At 34.3% G+C, this 21482-nt stretch overlaps 1 protein-coding gene across 1 annotated transcript in view; it reads left to right on the forward strand.

Moving 5' to 3' along the window:
* The window catches only part of LOC140451335 (uncharacterized), a 50799-nt gene that overhangs the window by 15676 nt on the left and 13641 nt on the right, over positions 1 to 21482 (forward strand). Inside the window, exons 8-10 of the mRNA XM_072545081.1 lie at positions 3025 to 3080; positions 11230 to 11334; positions 11550 to 11568. Of these exons, the coding sequence (XP_072401182.1) occupies positions 3025 to 3080; positions 11230 to 11334; positions 11550 to 11568 (180 nt within the window). The remainder of the gene's footprint in view (positions 1 to 3024; positions 3081 to 11229; positions 11335 to 11549; positions 11569 to 21482) is intronic.

A 21482-nucleotide genomic window follows, 5' to 3' on the forward strand; every position in this document is an offset into this window, starting at 1 on the left:
GCAACTTACTGGTCGTTGAGATTATTTATACAAAGCTATGACACTCAACGTTAATAACACACATATAAAATATAACATATAAAATAATGAACAAAATACATTTTAAAATTGACGGATGGAGTGGTATCGTAAACCTTGTTTAAGTAACCGTTTCATTATCTTTTATTCTCAACATCCATCTAAGATGAAAACAAATTTGGTTTTGGCCCTTAAAACTAGGGTTATCAACTTATCACACATCGAGTTCAGGGACAAGGGATTAAAAAAGTTGAAATCTATACTAAAAGAGAACTCCTATCCCACAGGGCTTCTAGATAAACTCATTTTTGGTTCTCCTTTTCCTTTGCAATTTTCTGACAACCAAAATTTTCATAATAATGAGGTCCGACAACTGACACTGACATTGACACACAACACATCAGAGCTACCACAATCTAAAATAACGTATGGTTGCCTACCCTATATTCCAGTTCTCACACCTAAGCGAATGAACCTTTTCAAAAATGTTAGTAGCTTAAAATTTGCAACTAAGAATGTGAAAACGGTATCGAAGTTGTACACAAAGACAAAAGGATCCTTTCACAATACAGGAGTCATCGAATGTTGTTTATTCTATACCGTGTGCCAATTGTAAAAACGTGTATATTGGAGAATCATCTCGTAATTTTCACAGTAGAGTGATCTCACATCGCAGCGACATAAAAACCAAAAAAATAAACGCATGTGCGCTCACAGAACATGCATAAGCGTTAAAACATGAATTTAATTTCGAGGATTCCTGTATTTTGGCAAAGGAAAAAAACCATTCAAAACGTGTTTTCTTGGAAATGTGCTTCATAAAATCCAATACGTCTTGTATAAATAAAAAGTCTGACATAGATAAACTGAGCAACATTTATTGTTATTTACTGACAAAACATCAAAAATAAAATAAAGATTTACTTTTACATATACACACCATAATACACCTGCATACAAAACATGTTGCATACCATCAAGGCAGGTTTAATATACTACTTCCATTAATATTACATGAAGAACACCTAATTACTTTTTAATCATACTATTTTTGTTTTTTCTTCCTGTTCTCTATAGATCACTTAAAACACACCATTAAAATATGTCACAAATAAAAAATTTTTACTATCATAACTAAATTTTAAAATGTATTTTGTTCAATATTTTATATGTTATATTTTATATGTGTGTTATTAATGTTGAGTGTCATAGCTTTATATAAATAATCTCAACGACTAGTAAGTTGCACTGACAATTTGTGATATATTGTAAATATTTACACATTCTTCTAATTACAGTGTCTTGAAGAAGGAATAAAACAATTGCGAAAGCTAGACCAAAAGTCAAAAGAGTGTTTCTGTAACATCCCGGCCAAACCTTTTGACTGCAGCCCTAATAAACTGTGTTGTTTGTTTACATCGACAGTCAATAATATCCTGTATTTCTTTATATATATATATATATATATATATATATATATATATATATATATATATATATATATATATATATATATATATATATATATATATATATATATATATATATATATATACGAGTTTGTAAGTTATTATTTAAGAATCTTAATAAATAAAGTTTATGCTTTTCAGATAAGACTATCCACCTGAAATATCATTTGAACTACTATTTGAAGGGGGAGACATTATGTCATATTTATGCTTGCTGGGAAAAGCACCCCTTTATCTCCTATATCATCCCTAAATTTTTTTTTTAATTACTTCCACCTTTTTTTATTTGATATTTGGATTCTGTTCTTTGTACTGATTTCAAAAATGTATAACACATGCTGAGTCATTTACCTTCATACAATAGTACAATCTATTTCAAAATTCTTCTCTGACATTGCTTACCACGTCTGCATTTAATTGTCGACATTCATCCTCTATTCTTTATTTTAAATCATCCAGGGATTCTGGTTAACAAATTTTTGTTTTTATATACCCCAATAAAAGAAAGCCTAGGAGTGTTAAATCCGGTGACCCAGGTGGCCAATCCATCACATGTGTTCTTCTACCTATCCAAAGAGCGGGAAAAGTTTCGTTTAAAAATTGTCGCACAGGTAGAGCAAAGGTGGAGGAGCTTCATCATGTTGAAATACAACCAAATCTTCCGAAAGGTTATTATCATTTTCTACAATTTTGCTAATACGATCAACCACTTTCCTAAGTAACTCAAGATACGATGGACCATTTAAGTTTCCAGTGATAAAAAGGGTCCGATAATGTGATCCTCTAAAATACCACACCATAAGTTTAACCTTTGAGGATGCTGTGTGTGAATCTCACGTACAATATATGGACCACTCTGAGCCCAGTATCGGCATATGTCTATTCACCAAGAAATTTAATGAAAATGAGCATTCATCGGAAAAGCAAATGTTGCTTAACATTATTATGGATTATTAATGATGCTTTTTGTCATTAATTCGTAAAATTCGAGACGACGATCATAATCTTCTTTATTTAATATACTGTAATAAGTTAATTTACTGTAAAAGGCTACTTGGATTGCTTTGTTATTTACGAGTCCCTATCGGTTATATGTTTTATTGCAAACTGACCCTATTGCTCTAAATTACTGCATCAGTTCAATCACATACTTATGAGTTGCATGTCTATTGCGGTGTGTTTCATTAAAAATTCTAGCAGCAGTTCTTACAAAATTATTATTTTTGTAGTATAAACCTACAATTTCGATTTTTTCTTGCAAAATGTAAACCAATTCAGCAATCAGATTGCACACGTATCAAAATACTGTGTTACAAGTTATAACAAATTGTCATTGACTATTAAGCGATTAAAATGAATGTCCAAATAACAAAAAAGTTTGATAAAACTTGAATCAATTTAAGCCGAATATATTATACATTTTTAAAATGTATAATAACATAACATAAACAAAAGTTATTTAAAGTGAATAGTTTTATCTGAAAAGTACTGTATTTCTAGACCTTATATACAATGATTATTATACTTATAATTTTAGATCGCTGGAACAATCGTTACCTACGAATTGGTAATCATCCAATTTTACAACGAAATGTTAAAAAATGAAAGTTAAACACTGAAATGTTATATAGATGTATATATGATAAACCTTTTTAGTGCTCAACACTTGTATGTATGTTCTGTAATAAATATACTCATAATCTTAAGATTTGTGTATATTATTTTTCGCTATATTACCTTGTGCTCAGTAACCATTTAAAAATTTAGAAAGACGAAGGTAGAATTTGTTGTTAAATAAATATAGTTTGAATATATAATTATATAACCAAGGCGAAAACCAAACAGGTGAGGTATCAAGAAAACGAGCACTAGAGATAGGGCAAGCAAAAAAAACCGCAAAAGTACATAAATAAATGCAAAATAACAGAGAAAGACACTTACTATGTTTTATCAGTTTACAAACTCTTGCAGTTGGAGATACTACAAAACTAACAATTGTTAATGGGTGACAATTTGTAGCAGAAATAAATTATTACAAATAAAAAAATATCTTTTTACGTCAGACTATGCGTAGAGGATAACCTTTTTTTTAAAACAAAAACAAAATCTGTATTATGATTAGGTATTTACCAAATGTCAAAAAACAAAATAAAACTAGCTGTCAGATGTCAATATTAAATTTTAAAACAGAACAAATAATATTACAGCTAGACCTAGACCACACCCTAGCATCTAAAATTTTAATTATTACAATTTCTTAAATTGTTATGAAAGCAATTATAATTAGAAAATGTTTATTTTTTATTTAAAAGTCAAACACAAAAGTTACCTGGATTGCACTAAACTTTCTGGGGTTAGGAACTGGACTTACTAAAATTTCTGGGGGTGGAAACTGGACTTACACTCTGTGCCACACGAACAAATAATTCATCTCCAAACTGCGAAAAAGCCTGGGATGACAACCAGGGACAAACAAAACGAGGAAGCTACTGGGCAAAATGGAAACATGTGGTTATCCTTCAAAGTTGTTGTAGCCGCCGTTTTACAAATATATCGGATGAGAGACGGCATGGAAAATAAAACACAGTAATTACTCGTTCAAAATTGACACAATACATTGAGTATAATTCACTTTTTTCAACAAATTTGTCGGTTTTTGACGCCGACACTCACAGCGTCTTGACTGTACAACGATTCTTCCAAACCTCATTTAAAATGTAACTATTAACTGCTCACTACATATTTAACTGCTACTGTCACTTTATACTATATTTCCATGACAAAAAAAGGAAAAACGAAAAGATATTTACGAATCAGGAGAATGATTCGGACTACAACCAAACCAACTGCCTTGACAGCGGCTTTACGGAGATTGATGTAATTATCTTTAAAATTCATTGGCCCAACTTGGTATAAACAAAACATATAAACGGGAATATTTATTTAACGCGCAATATTAAGCGGCTTAACGATCAAAGAATATAACGATAAAAGACAAGGTCAGAAACGAAGACCTACCCAAAAGAAATAGAATTACAGATGGGGTAGATATAGCTGACAGATCGAAATGGGGATGGGTTGGTCACGTTACAAGAATTAAGGATGGAAGGTGGATACGCAAGTTAACTCAATGGAAATCAAGGACAGATAAACGAAACCAAGGCAGGCTACCTTCACGATCACAAGATGATGAGGGCTAAACAGGGAAGGCCTATGTTTTGCAGTGGACTTAAAACGGGCTGATGATGATGATAATGATAACGAGGAAAACGACATATGTTTCATCAACTTGTAATAAAAGGAAAGGTAGATCACAGCTGAGTAGTATTTCCCTACAAACAGGAAACCACAGTTATGAAGTGTTTTGCTATGCTACTCAAAATAGAATAATTTAAACAGGACTATCTAACATCTCCGCTGACAATACAAAATGTACGATGGATGCCTATTTTTTTATTTTTTCCTGTCTCTGGTTTTTCCTCTCCATTCTCTGACTCCTGCCCTTTGGAGGTCTTCTTCAACTTCTTGCAGCCACTCTAATCTTGGTCTTCCCCTTCTCTTTCTTCATCCAGGATTCCATTTTATCATTGCGTATGTCACTGCTTTATCTCCTGCTCGCCAAATGTGACCTAACCATCTAACTTTGCATTGCTTTATTTAAGTCACGATGTCTTCCTTAAATTCTTCCGTAATATCTGCATTTGTTCTGGTTTTATATTTATTTTGGTCTGTTCTGGTTGGTATGGTTCTCATAATCTTTTTCTCCGCTATTCTTTAGTCTTCTTCTTTTTTGACCATCGTCATTGTTTCTCCTGTATATAATAATATTGGCTTAATTATGGTGTTATAAATGTTCATCTTAGTTTTCTTTAGTTAGTATTTTGCTTAAGTAATCTTTTGTTTGCAAAATAAGCTTTATTCGCTGCTAATATTTTTTCTTTTATTTCGGACTTCCTTTCTCCGGTTTTGCTTATTGTAACTCCTAGGTATTTGAAGCATTCTACTTCTTTAAACTCAGAACTTCCTATTTTGATTTTTTCTTTCGTTGGCTTTTTCCCTAATCTTAATATTTTTGTCTTTTCTTGATTTAATCTTAGTCCCATTACCTCCCCTCTATCTTTTACTTCTTCTAGCATTTCTTTTATTATTTTCCTATTCTTTGCAATAATAGCAATATCGTCTGCATATGCGATTATTTGACTACGTCTTGTTCTTAGATTTCCTTTATTTATATTTGTGAATCTACATTGGTACTATCCCACTGTCTTCTTTGTGATCTTTGATAACCTCTTTTTTATTATTGATGTCGTTATTCCTCTATAATTTTCACAAATTGTTTGGTCTTCCTTTTTATGTATTGTTATGATCTGCCCTACCTCCCAGTCCTCTAGCATTTTCTCTTTTTTCCATATATTTTTCAATAGTGTCAGTATTTTTCCTCTCAGCTCCTTTTCTCCGTATTTTATCAGTTCCATATTAATTCCATCTTTACCAGAGGCTTTTCCATGTTTGCTTCTCTGTATTACTTCCTGAAATTTCTCTAATGTTGCTCTTTTGAAATTTCGATGTTTACTTTATCTACTTCGTCTGCTTCTTCTTCGTGCATCGTTTCCTCCTCCTTATTCATTTCTTCTCCTGTTGTTTCCTCCGACAAGAGCTCTTTGTAGTAATCCCTCCATACTTGCCTGTATTCTTGATCCTCTATTATCACCGTTCTCCGTTTATTTTTTATTTCGTTTATTTTGTTTGTTTGTGTTTGTGTTTGTTTGTCTTTGTGTTTTTTTGTTTTGTTTTTTAATCTTTTTGTAAAAATTTTTCTTATTTATGTTTGTTCTTTCTTGCTCTATTTCTCGCATTTTTTCGTCTATCCATCTTCTTTTATTTTGCTTTATCACTTTCTTAGCATTCTTTCTTAATTTTTCATATTCTTCTCTGTCTTTTTCTTTATCTGTTCTTAGTCAATTCATTTTGGCTTGCACTTTTTTTCCTGTTATTTCTCTACATCGGTTTTTTCTATCCTGACTTTTACCTACATGCAACTTTGCACCTTCTTCTATTGATTTTTTGATCGTCTCCCATTCTGTGTTTATACCTTCCGCTTTATATTTCCCTGTTATTTGAACTATTACTGCCTCTCTTCATATTTTTTTCTTACTTCTTCATTACTCATTTTATTGACATTCCACTTTATATGTTGGTTATTCTGTTTTGTTTCAATTTTAACTTTTTGTCTTATGATGGCTGTGACCATGTAGTGGTCTGAATCTGCACACGCACCTCTAAATGTTCTTACATCTTTTATTGACAATTTTTTTCGTTTATTAATCAAAATGTGATCAATTTGACTGTATTTTCTGATCTGGTGACCTCCATGTTACCTTATGTATTTTAGGGTGTTTAAATTTTGTTGAGATTATTAAAAAATTTGTTCTTGTTGCTAGGTTACATAGTCTTTGCTTAGTGTCATTAGTACTTTTGTGTATTTTATGCTTTTTTGCAATTTGTTGTAAAAAGTCTTCTTTTCCAATCTGGGCATTGACGCCTCCTAGTACAAATATGACATCTTCTATGGGTATTTTTTCTATATCCTCTTCGACCCTATCATAAAAGATTTCTTTTTTGTTTGAGCATTACGGTATTGTGTGCTATATATTTGGAAATTAGACCATTTGTAGTTCTTATAGGACACTCTGACAGCTCGATAATATATTGGTAAACGATTTTACATCCCTATCTACAAACCATTCCAAATACGATCTTCTAACAGGATAATGCAAGACCTTATATTACCCGTGAAACAATGAAGTACATACAAGAATCTGGTATAGAGACTTTGGAGTGGCCATCAAGATCAGCTGATTTGTCACCAATCGAACATGTGTGGAATATGATAGGTCAAAACCTAAATCGATTGCCACATCCTCCAGCAAACGTATAAGACCTGTGGCATGCCACAAAAAGAATCTGGATAAGTATTCCACAATATAGACCAGTTAGTTCGATCAATGCAACATACAGTAACTGAGTGTATCGAAAATCAAGGAAGAGCCACTCATTATTAATTTGTTGACGAAAATGACGTTGGAAATGTGTTTTTAATGTTGTCTAATAATAAGAATATTATAATGAATACTTCCATAAATAAATATTTAAAGAAATATTTGTGTTTCTAGGTGTCTTTTTGTTTTTTTTTGTCCATCAGTATAATTGTTAAGAAAAATGTTTTCATTGACAAGCATTTTAAACCCTTTACTAATTCTAAAAACCTCTTGACCGATTGATTTTTTAAAAGAAGTTGCGTAACATAGTCTAATAAATAATTATGTATTTGAACAATACTAACCCTCTCGCGTGTTAAAATTGTTTTAGTATTTCTAAAAACAGAACGTTTAAATATTGTTTACAATAACATCGCTATCCGAGTATTTGCACATATCATACGAAAAATAATCAAAAATTTTAGTCAGTAGCTCTTCCGAAAATTACCAAGCTCACTTGATGGTTAATTAAAATTAATTGTATGTTTAAATTGCCAAAAATGTACACAATGTAAGTCATCCTTATTATAATATGAAACACAGAACAAACACAGCAAGAAAAGCATTATCCAGTAATGAAAACGTAAATAAATAAGAAAATATGGCTTATTGGACAATGAAAAACAGTTTTTGGCTACTGATTGTTTATTAAATTAAATATTTATATCAACTAAATGTTTATAAATTGTTCCTAAATGTTTTGTGTAATAAGTAAATTTATATAATAAGTGTAATAGTACAGTTTTTAAGGTAAGCAGTTTCAAAATTTATTGCTCTTGAGTTAGAATTCTTCTTCTTCTTCTTCAGCTTGGTCATGCCTCTTTAGTAGGCTTTGTGTGTTCAATATTCCTCGTAATATGTGCCCTAAATTCTTTCACAAATACTGATTTTTCTCCTATAACAAAATATGACTTTCTGTTAAATCAATCCTTTTTTGAGTTTTCATTGGTTTATAACAAAAATCTTAATCTATATATTCTTTGCATAAATTCAATTAAAAGCATAAAAATTCTGCTTTTAATTGAATATTAATGTGTTGCTTGTGCTACCCAATTATCCTTGGTCAATATAATTGATTATATTGTCTCAGATTTCTCACCCCTTGATGTACGCTCTACGATTATTAATGCAGGACTATCTGATCATGAAACATTATATACCAAGTTTAACACTCTTAACAATCCTCGAAAACCCAACGTTTAGGTAGGATTTTTTCCACTCAGAACTTTAGTAAATTCCAAAAATTTGTGCTTGACTTCTGGGTGGCACTTTCTCTCTGTGGACGTAAACTATAATTTCAGTGATTTTTTAGATAGGCTTGTCTGTATTTTCAATAAGGCATTTCCTTTAATTACAATTAAGTCAAAACATCAGCAACCCTGGACTACCATAGGTATCTGCATATCAGTCATGAATATGCGTTCACTACTGTACATCAAGAAATTTACTACCAACGTCTTTGTCACTGAATATATCTCCAAGTACAGAGGAACCTATCTAGAACTTATCAAAACAGCTAAAAAATGTTGCAAGAGAAACTTGGTCCATAATAAACGACCTTCGAAATAAAACTAACACAGCTCAAATGTTTTCTCTTCCAAACTCTGAAAATCTAAATGAAAACTTCATTAATGTGAGTAAAAATACAACATAAACTATTTTGCCACAACATGATACTAGTTCCTATCTCACCAATTCATAAAAGGTCTCGAATTCATTATTTATAAGACCAGTTGATAAATCTGAACTGATCCAAACAGTCAGTAGTGTCAAAAGCAAATCTTCCTGTAGTACTAATGGAGTATCCATACAAATTTTCTTAATTCTCTAAATTCTTCGCATTATTCTATCCCCTATATTATTTTCTCTGACCAAGACCATATTTTCCAACTACGTGATTTACGGCTCCTTGTGGTTCAGTAAAGTACTACTATTTACTATCAACGGAATATAATTGAATCGGTTATTTCGAAAAGGCCACAACTCCAGAAATGTTAATTTTACAGGAAACGAAAAAACGTTTCATTTTGGTATTAATGAAGATATCTTTCTCTTTTCGGAGTAAAGTCTCAAAATGTGATGCATGACAAAGTTTCATTAACAAATCCAACATAAAAAAGACATAGGTACACTGTAAAAAATAATTTAGTTTTTGGAGTTGTGGCCTTTTCCAAACAAACACTGATGATTTTAAGATTAATAATAGAAAACTCGAATATTATTAAGGAAGAAATTTATTAGTTGGCAAAAAAACATGTTGAAGGTTAAGACATAGTCTTTTAGTAAGGAAGGTTAAGACATAGTCTTTCTGGTAGTTCATTACTATTAGTGGTAGTCCATAAAATCAGCTCATTATAAAAAAACATTTTGTCTTCTGGCACATATTGTACAAGTTTCTTGATTTTGTCCATTTTTTTCGAATTACTGGGGCTTTTTTCTGTGTAAGCAGACTCTGTTGACAAACTAGGACAAACTCCAGCTGGTTTTCCCAAGGAAAATTCATGAAACATAAGCTCATCGATAAATGAACGTACTTTAACAATTCCCGGTTTTTTGTTGTTATATTCGAACTCATTATATTGAGAAATTTGAAAAGTTGTTTTCTCATGTTTGGTTTTTTTCCCATAGGAGTCAATGGAGAGTACGGTTTTCTTATAATGCATGGGCCACCATTTTTTGAATTCCAAAATTGTTTCATTTTTTACCAGTTCTATAGAAAAAAGAGATTTCTTTATCAATTCGTAATATTCTTCAGGAAGAAAAATTCGGTCCTGCTTGCGAATGAGTGTTTTTGCTACCCGAAGTCTCTTTCGCACGGGAGGAATGAGTGGCCTCTGATTGGAAAATAAAGAAAAAGTGTTTGAATTTTCCTGACAAAGCAAGAGTTAGAAGGAATCTTATTACCGTGTGGTTCTTATTTTGGCCTGCACAACCATCTGAAAATATATGGACCGCTTTTACATTTTCAGAAACCTCATTTTCAAAATAATTTTTCAGAAAGGTGCACACTTCATTGGGTCCTTTGTGGGCCTCGCCCTCGTGATAGGAAAAAAAATTAGCTTCTCCTGTTTTTAAGTTGTGTATACTGAATTCAAAAACCCATAACTGCCAATAATAAAAAAATTCCTGCACAGGTATGTCAGGTATCGGCAAACTTTGCATATAATCCATGGGGATTCCTAGTATTTCGTCCGTCTCTGAAGAAAGCTTTTTAATCTGCTCTAGTTTTTTATAAAATTTCTTAGCCCTATTTTTGTGAACTAATAATTCTGCAACAGCAACTTGTTTTGCAATGTCGTTGATAGTGGTTATTTTAACTTTCTGGCTTCTTCACAAGTAGAACATACATCAACTTGAGGAGGACCAAAACAGTATGTAAAATTTTCATGAAAATACTTCAAATAAAAACTGTATTTCACTTTAGATTCCGGAAATTTTTCGATAAACATTTTATGAATTTGTTTGACATCCAAAGTAGCAGGTAAATACTTTTTTAATATATTAGCATAATAGACTTCCTTTACATCACACGTCCGGGGATATAAAGGATATTCTGAACAAAATGACGAAGTTAACTCATAATGTGAAATTAATGGAAATGTGGTCTTTTCGAAATAACCGATTCAATTGTATCCAAGACTCATAAAAAAATAAACTTACTCAATTTATATATGAATATATTTACTAATGTATTTTTTAAATAGGTTATGGACTACTATGGATATAAGTTTGTATAAATCAATAGCGTTAAAGGTAAACACGAAGATCTTTATTGATATACCCCAAAGTGCGTGCTATTCCATTACAAGGTAAATCATTCGTCAACATAAACAAATTGCGTTTTATTTTTATATAATATTACGTTGATAAATATCGCTTGTATTTAAGTAGATAGAAGATTTTATTCGTTCATTGTCCCACTAATTTTTTTACAAAAAACATCGCATTTTCTGAATATTGTAAAAAATTAATTATTTTTATGTTTATATAAAGCTGAATATTTAAATCTTCTGTATGAATGAAGAAAAATGCATAAAAATAAGGTATTTATTGATTTTCAATTATTTTTGTTTCAGCTTCTGCGTATATTAGTCTTTTATTTGCTATTTTTAGGTTTGGTGATACTGGCACCTATATTTAGTTTTTTTTGTTTTATTCTTCGCTGACTTCCTAATCACAAATGCAACATTTCCTTTATAGCAATTTGCACAAATTTGCGACATGTCATTCGAAGAATGATTTTTAGTTGAAGCTTTTTGTGGGATAATTACTTCTTGTTTTGTCAAAGCTAAAAAGTCATAACCTTCCAAGCTTCTTCCAAGCATAATTCATCTTTACTACGGGGTTCACACTCTAAAAAACTCTCCGAAAAATCTTATTCTTCTGATTCCACATTTAATGGAGAGACTTCTGCTCGTCTTTTTTTCATAAGGCATCATTATTCACTCTTCTGCACGTGATTTCGGCGTTATCTGCAGTCGAATAGTCTGATATCATTGGTGGATACCGCTCATCTACCATGGCCCCACAGAAAGCATTTATCAGTTTTGGCCATGGTGGATACCTGTTATCCACCAACAAAAAAAATAAATTTTGTCAATGAGACATACTTTTTCCAACAAATATTGCCTATACGTGTTTATAGACGTTATATAAAACAGCATTTTTTAAAACAACGTTATATATAATACAGCTGATATGGTTACCAGGTCATCGAAAAATAAGGGGCAACAAAAGATAATAAACTTGCTAAAATATTATCAGTTACAAAATATTTTCTCAAGAGTACGAAAAAACAATGTTTGTGACCAAATAATAGCCTGTATCCAAACAAAGCATAACTGTCAGTGGGAAAACATTTGCTATAAATGCTATAGAAGCTGTAGTACATAACATAAACCAATCAACAATATTTTGCATCACTGCGAGGAACCAGATCATAGATAATAAGTAATTTTGGACACTACCAAGTGAATCTACAAACATATAGTACCCATCGACTAGACTTGTGTAAGGTGGTACAAGATTCCGGAATTCTGGAATGATTTTATCAAAAGTGCATATCAAAAGGCTTCCAGAAAGGAAAAAATGCCATCGGATCCTGGTACTTTTCCACTTTTAATTCACCGAAGCTATTCCCAATCTCTGACCTATGTCAAGTGGCTCCAATGTTGCATTATCGCTATCTTCTTCGGCTTCTTCTTTCAAAGACATAATAGTATCAATATTGTAAAGTTCCTTTATATATATATATATATATATATATATATATATATATATATATATATATATATACCTATATATATATATATATATATATATATATATATATATATATATATATATATATATATATATATATATATATATATATATATATATATATATGTTAAAGATATAATCTTTTAGCGAAAGCCGCTATCGCTTTATTAAATTAAATGGCCAAATATATGGCCTAGGAGGACAAATTCGTTAAACTTCCCGTGCTCGGTGCTCGAATCGGTATCAATAAAGTGTTATGATCATTTCGGCCTAGCCCAGCCTCATCAGACACTTTGGGCTGATACAAATTCAAACTCAGAAAGTCCAACGAATGTCTCCCAAAACTTCACTACAACAGTAGTTAGCTACAAAGGCGCCACCTGCTTTGGCGGCCGTGAACGAAAACGATATGATAATATCGTTTTCTGTATCCTCTGCGCTAAGCGAAATGTGTAAAAGATATAATCTTTTAGCGAAAGCCGCTATCGCTTTATTAAATTAAATGGCCAAATATATGGCCTAGGAGGACAAATTCGTTAAACTTCCCGTGCTCGGTGCTCGAATCGGTATCAATAAAGTGTTATGATCATTTCGGCCTAGCCCAGCCTCAACAGACACTTTGGGCTGATACAAATTCAAACTCGGAAAGTCCAACGAATGTCTCCCAAAACTTCACTACAACAGTAGTTAGCTACAAAGGCACCACCTGCTTTGGCGGCCGTGAACGAAAACGATATGATAATATCGTTTTCTGTATCCTCTGCGCTATGCGAAATGTGTAAAAGATATAAACTTTTAGCGAAAGCCGCTATCGCTTTATTAAATTAAATGGCCAAATATATGGCCTAGGAGGACAAATTCGTTAAACTTCCCGTGCTCGGTGCTCGAATCGGTATCAATAAAGTGTTATGATCATTTCGGCCTAGCCCAGCCTCAACAGACACTTTGGGCTGATACAAATTCAAACTCGGAAAGTCCAACGAATGTCTCCCAAAACTTCACTACAACAGTAGTTAGCTACAAAGGCGCCACCTGCTTTGGCGGCCGTGAACGAAAACGATATGATAATATCGTTTTCTGTATCCTCTGCGCTAAGCGAAATGTGTAAAAGATATAATCTTTTAGCGAAAGCCGCTATCGCTTTATTAAATTAAATGGCCAAATATATGGCCTAGGAGGACAAATTCGTTAAACTTCCCGTGCTCGGTGCTCGAATCGGTATCAATAAAGTGTTATGATCATTTCGGCCTAGCCCAGCCTCAACAGACACTTTGGGCTGATACAAATTCAAACTCGGAAAGTCCAACGAATGTCTCCCAAAACTTCACTACAACAGTAGTTAGCTACAAAGGCACCACCTGCTTTGGCGGCCGTGAACGAAAACGATATGATAATATCGTTTTCTGTATCCTCTGCGCTAAGCGAAATGTGTAAAAGATATAATCTTTTAGCGAAAGCCGCTATCGCTTTATTAAATTAAATGGCCAAATATATGGCCTAGGAGGACAAATTCGTTAAACTTCCCGTGCTCGGTGCTCGAATCGGTATCAATAAAGTGTTATGATCACTTCGGCCTAGCCCAGCCTCAACAGACACTTTGGGCTGATACAAATTCAAACTCGGAAAGTCCAACGAATGTCTCCCAAAACTTCACTACAACAGTAGTTAGCTACAAAGGCGCCACCTGCTTTGGCGGCCGTGAACGAAAACGATATGATAATATCGTTTTCTGTATCCTCTGCGCTATGCGAAATGTGTAAAAGATATAATCTTTTAGCGAAAGCCGCTATCGCTTTATTAAATTAAATGGCCAAATATATGGCCTAGGAGGACAAATTCGTTAAACTTCCCGTGCTCGAATCGGTATCAATAAAGTGTTATGATCATTTCGGCCTAGCCCAGCCTCAACAGACACTTTGGGCTGATACAAATTCAAACTATATAAATAAAAATAAAAAATAAAAATAAAAATAAAAACGTTTATTGCCATTATTAGTCTACATTTCAAATTGTTTATATTTCATTTTCTTCTTCACGACGTCCCGCTCTTGCACCGCCTGATATTGGTAATTTTTTTCTCTCGGATTCCTGGACTTCTGCTGGTTGCATCCTGGCGTCTTCTTCTGTAGGTACTTTTTGTGGCATCGTACCTACTTCCCTGGTTGGCTGTTCTTCGGCAACCATCCGGCTAGACCCTGATCAGGTGGTCGATCAGCTTATGGGTGCTTCTGTATATCCTCTGGTTCCTGTTTTTCTCGAGGATGTCCCTGGTCTTTCGGAGTCTTCTTGTGGCCTGGTGGAAGAAGTATCTTGTCCTTTTCTCAGCCACCTCCCTCAGTGGTGTGTACTGGAGCCTTTCTTTGATAGTTGCATTGGATATTCTTTCTTCCCATGTTGATCCGTCTATGATTCGGTAGCATGATGTCTCTGTGGCTTCAAGTCTCCTCCAGTTGGTCTCCGCTATTGAACTCCAAACTGGGACTGCATATAGTATCACCGATCTAACGTAGGCCTGGTACAACTGGATCTTCTTGGCCTTCGTTAGTGGACTGGTCCTGAAAATATAGGGGAGTATTAGTTTTTTAGCAGCATTAGCTTTTACCTTTGTTTTTTGTGTATGCAACCGGAAGTTGAGTTTTCTGTCGAGGTGAACTCCTAGGTATTTGACTGCGTCTCCTGCTTGGATCCTGTTTCCTCCTACTGTGATTTCGTGTACTGGTGGGTTATGTTCCTGAGTGAAAATGATGAATTGAGTCTTCTCTGCGTTGATTTTTATCTTCCATTTGTCTGTGAACTCCGTGATTTTTCCAAGGTGGTTTTCCATATTTCTGATTATTCTTCTGTCATCTTTTCCGGTTGCATACACTGCTGTATCGTCTGCGTAAAGTGCTGTTGAGGTTTTTGGATCATTTGGTAGATCTGAAACAAAAATATTGTATAAGATGGGTGAGAGAATACTGCCCTGAGGCATCCCTTCCTGGATTTCTTGTATCGTTGACATCTTTTGGTCAGCTGAAACTTGAAAAGTTCTATTAGATAAATACATATCACAAATATTGATTAAGTAATGAGGAAGACCAGCTTTGTCCATCTTGAAGATTAGTGCCTTTTTCCAAACCGTATCGTATGCTTTTTCTATATCCAATATAGCTAATCCTGTCCTTTGTTTTCTGTTGAATCTTATCTTCGTATCGCTGATAATTCTTGCTAGCTGGAGTTCGCAATTCCTTCCTTTTCTGAATCCGAATTGTTCTTCTTGTATAATTCTTCTTCTTTCTGCATGTTTCGTCAGTCTTTTGTAAATGATTTTTTCCAGTATTTTTCCTATTGTTTCGAGGAGAGATATTGGCCTGTAACTTTCTGGTCTTCTTCCATCCTTCCTAGGTTTTAGTAGTGGGATAATCTTGGCGTGTTTCCAGTTGTTAGGGAAATGTCCTTTTTCTAGGCAGAATTTGAAGATATAGTACAGTTGTACTATAATCTTCTTTGGTAGTTCCTTGAGGGTGATGTTGTGAATTCCTTCAGGACCTGGTGCTCTGCTTCCTTTAAGTTTCCTGATGATTTTGGAAACTTCGTTAGGGCTGGTGTAGTCTTCTTCTTCTATTAGGAATTCATTTCTTCTTTTGATCCTGTTGTATTCATTGTTGACTTCTTCTCTTGTTCTTGCGTCTGACATGTCCTGATTCTGCCTATGTGTAGCTGCCATTTTTCTTGCTATTGCATCCACTTTTTCTTGGGTTTCAAAGTGTATTCCGTCATTGTCTATAATTTGTGGCATCTTTTGTTTTCCTCTTCTCTTGGCTTTCAGCATCTTCCATATATTTCCTTGATTTTCTTCAGCTTTTCTAATGTTGTTGTGCCATTGGTTTTCTGTAAGACTTCTCAGTCTTACCCTTATTTCTTCAGATAGTGTATCTCCGTATTCCTTGAATTCCTGTCTTCTTGTTCTCTGGAATGCTTTTCTGGCCTTATTTCTGTCCTTTATTAGGTCCTGTAGTTCGGTTGGGATGATGAGTCCTTTGTTGTTTGTCATAGATTTTGGTATGTTGTCTTCCATGGCTTGTTGAATTTTTCTTGTTATCTCTTCAATTTTTCTTTCGACTTCTTCTGTAGATTGGAATTCCCTCTTCATCTCGATTTGGTTGAGTTGTCTTCTGTAGTTTGGCCAATTTGCATCCTTCCAACGCCATCTTTCGACTGGTTCTATAGTGGGAAGATCTACTCTGGATGTCATCCGTCCTGTAACTGGTTTGTGATCCGAACTGCATTCGAAGTTGGTCCTGACATCTTCCATAATAACTTCTTTAGTGATGAAAAAGTCCAACGTTGAGTTGTTTTGTCCTCTAATAGGGTTGATTCTTGTCGGTTCGTCTGGTGCGAATAACATCTTGTTTCTGTCTTCACAGTACCTTAGTATTATTGTTCCATCTCTTGTATCCGAGTTGCATCCCCATGATGTATGTTGAGCGTTGAAATCTCCGGCTAGCACTACGGTTGTTGCTGAGTTAAGCATGGCATCTAATTCTTCAAGAGCTGGATTTTCTCCCTTCTTCCTGTAAATAGAAAAAATATTAGTAGTACCTACTTTAATACCTACATTTTCAAATTGATTAGTTTCTAATACAACCTGATTCCATTCTATGTTATTTTTAACATAGATTGCCACTCCTCTTTTGTTGGGTATGTCTCTCCTTCCATATCCATCGTAGTTTGTAATTCTTGGCAGCTGTGTGGTCGTCATGTAGAGTGTTTCTGAAAGGCATATGACATCTGGAGTATGTCTTATTACCGTTTCCCGCAGTTCGTTAATTCGTAACCTTAGTGAAGCTATGTTGAGTTGGAGTATCTTGAGGTGCTTAAGCGGCATTATAGATGTCTTCGTATTTCATGAAAATCATTGCGTGTTCGGTGAATGATTTTGCTGCTAAAAGTTCTCTCTTCATATCCTGGAGGAGTGCCATCATTTTTTCTACGTTTACTATTTTGTTAATTTCGGCCCATGTGTTCTTGATGCCTTCTGAGTGACTTGTGGATTGTTGTTGGTTCCCTCTTGTTGATTGAGCGTAGGAGAGTCCGCTGGTGGTGGTCCTGAATGCTGATGGGTGCGGTGGAGGTGCAACTTTGGGTTGTGGTTGGCTTCTCGCTCTTCTCTGCGCTTGCTGGTCCAAATATTCTATGTGCTTCCTGCACATTGGGTTGTTGGATGTATGATCTTCTCCGCAGTTGCAGCACTTGACTTTATTGACCTTTCCCTTGGGTAGAGGGCAGGTCCTGGTTGGGTGGTGCATGGCGCACTTCATGCATCTGGGTGTCTTATAGCAATTCCTGGCTGAATGTCCGAACTCTTGGCAATTGAAGCACTGCGTGGCTCTGGTTGGTTTGGCATATGTATCCCATCTTACTCGTATGTTTTGGAGACCGTTTATCCTCTTGACTTCTTTTAGGTCTTGCTGTTTATCTACTTGTAGAAGGTATGATCTGCTGGTTTTTCCTTGCTGCCTGGTCCTCATTTCGGTTACTTTGGCGACTATTCCCTGTTCTCTGAGCTCTGCCTCTACTTCGTCCAAGTCCATTCCTGGTGCTGCCTTCATTACGATTTTCTTGGTAACTTCAGATTTTTTCGTATATGTGTGAAATGCTGTGCTGGTGGTGATGAAGTCTTGTTTCAACTTCTCGTAGTCTTGATTGTTTCTGGTGAAAACTCTTGTACCTGCTTTTCCCGCTGGGGCGATTTGGAAGTTATTGTGTCCAAGTAGTTCCCTGATTTCCTTTATGAACGTGGAATAACTTCCTATTTGGCCTGCAATTACTATTGGAGGGATTCTTTCCTTCTTCTTGACACCTGAGTTCTCTTCTATACTTACCGACTCAAGTATTTGGTAACGGTTCCTGGTCACGAGTCCGGATCCGGAGGTTCCCGCGCTTGTTGAGGTGGAAGTTCTTTGTCTGGCCCCTTGAATGTCCTCTCTCGAGTTTCTTCTATTACACTTCACCGTCTGGAATGGTTCTTCCTCCATGATTTCGATGTTATTTTGAGACATTATTTCCAATATCTCTTGTCCTGGAGTTGTCTGGGTCGAGTCGTTATTTTGTAACTGGTCCTGGGCGGGTCCACCACCTCTTCGGGAGGTGGGCCTGGTTTTCTTTGTCTTGAAAAGACGTCTGTGGATTGGAAAATCCCTTCGGAAAGGATTGGAATCTGAAATTAAATTAGTTATTTTCGAAAAAACCTCAGTTTTATCTACTTCTTTAGTCTTGAAAAAGACTAAATCAGAGATATCCTGATTTACAAAATCGTTAGAAAATTCAACGGTATCAACGGTCAGATTGGAACAATTCAGTTCGTCATCCGACCAAATTGAATTGGGGTACTCTGTTAGTCGCTTAGACTTCAGCGTGGTGGCTAGTTTGTGATATGCGTCCGTACGGTAGCAAGTCTCACAGCCCACTACCAACCGTTGAAATTCAAACTCGGAAAGTCCAACGAATGTCTCCCAAAACTTCACTACAACAGTAGTTAGCTACAAAGGCGCCACCTGCTTTGGCGGCCGTGAACGAAAACGATATGATAATATCGTTTTCTGTATCCTCTGCGCTATGCAAAATGTGTAAAAGATATAATCTTTTAGCGAAAGCCGCTTTGAATTTGTATCAGCCCAAAGTGTCTGATGAGGCTGGGCTAGGCCGAAATGATCATAACACTTTATTGATACCGATTCGAGCACGGGAAGTTTAACGAATTTGTCCTCCTAGGCCATATATTTGGCCATTTAATTTAATAAAGCGATAGCGGCTTTCGCTGAAAGATTATATCTTTTACACATTTCGCATAGCGCAGAGGATACAGAAAACGATATTATCATATCGTTTTCGTTCACGGCCGCCAAAGCAGGTGGCGCCTTTATAGCTAACTACTGTTGTAGTGAAATTTTGGGAGACATTCGTTGGACTTTCCGAGTTTGAATTTGTATCAGCCCAAAGTGTCTGATGAGGCTGGGCTAGGCCGAAATGATCATAACACTTTATTGATACCGATTCGAGCACGGGAAGTTTAACGAATTTGTCCTCCTAGGCCATATATTTGGCCATTTAATATATATATATATATATATATATATATATATATATATATATATATATATATATATATATATATATAAAGTCCATTGCTTAACTTCTATGTTTAATGTTTTCAATAAATAATTGGTTTTCTACTCTCTTTAAATATATGGCTATTATAATTCTGTTTATTACTTTTCTATTTTTCGAACAAAGCTAATAAATATGAATAAATAATCGAATACATTCCACAAACAATGAAATTCGACAACGTTTTGAACACTATTATTTATTAGAAGCATTAAAAACAAGTGTTTGTAAATATTTATTCGGGGAGGAGATTTTTAGCAGCACTTTATGTTGAGTGCTACCATATCTCCTAATAATGAAATGTTTGGTAATCTACCATCAACAAATTCATATAAATGCTACATTTAAGTGTATGTATTATTATTTGATTGAATTGGGAATATTTTCATACAGTAATTGCTATAATTGGATCAATTTGGATACAACTGTGAAGTAAAGCCATTATTTTGGATTTTAAACGATGTTTTGAAAATCGGATGCTTAAAGTTTGGTGGGTAAGAATGAAAATACATTTCTATAGTGATTGTACATTTTATAATTAGTTTTATTTGTTAAGAAAATTACTTACAAAAATTATAAATATATTATATAAATTAAACATCAACTATTATTATGTTTCTTGGCAAAAAAGATGATATCAGGTCCTTTTTTGGATTTTTAATTTTCTCCAGGATTTTGAAATTTTACAATTTTTATATATTGTACAGTTTTTGACTATTTTTCCTAAGAGCTTTAATTGATATATCATTAACCTCTAAACTTTTCCCATTTTTTAACATATTCGGGCTATGTTAAAGTTCTTATATAATGAATGGTGTTACTAAGTTTACTTGTCTCCTCATTGAAATTTCTGTTAATGTTTAGGCTCTTTTGTTCGTTCTTGTTTCACCCGTTCTACGCTATTTTGCGACTATTTCTCTATCCAACCAACTCCAACCAATAATATGTTATTTTTCATTCGTTATAAATTTTGTTAATGAAAATGGTTAAGTAGTTAATGTTTTCTTCGTCCACTAGTTTAAGTAGCTCGGCAGAGATTTGATCTGGTCCAGCTGCTCTATTATTCTGATTTCACTATACTGTAACTTCTTTCTAACTGGTTGTATGTGTAGCATTTTTTCGAGAAGCATCGTCAAAAAAGTCACTGATGTACCTCTTTCGTTCTTTTCACTGTTATTCGTGATCACAAAGTTTTTCGTCTGCGTTTTTAAGTACGTAAGCATTTTTCAGTTTCCTAATTCTGGAGGTATATTTCTGTGGGGATTAAAACTGTTGTTTTTTTGTTTTTTAGAGGTCTTCTATTTCTGTACATAAATTATCGAGCCAAGATTTTTTATTCGGTACTATTCCACTTTTTTGTTCATTTTGAGGGGATTTTCACGTGTGCAGATGCCTTTCTAAAAGATGAAACCGGTATTTGTAATCACAAAGTCATTTTCTTGGCAAAATTCGATTAGGCGTTCACCTATTATTTTTTATTTTCTTCCAAGCCAAAGTTGGCAGTGATGTTTTGCGTTATCTTCTGTTTAACTTATGCTTTAAAGTC

The sequence above is a fragment of the Diabrotica undecimpunctata genome, chromosome 9 (genome assembly GCF_040954645.1).
Source record: "Diabrotica undecimpunctata isolate CICGRU chromosome 9, icDiaUnde3, whole genome shotgun sequence".
Lineage (NCBI taxonomy): Eukaryota > Metazoa > Arthropoda > Insecta > Coleoptera > Chrysomelidae > Diabrotica > Diabrotica undecimpunctata.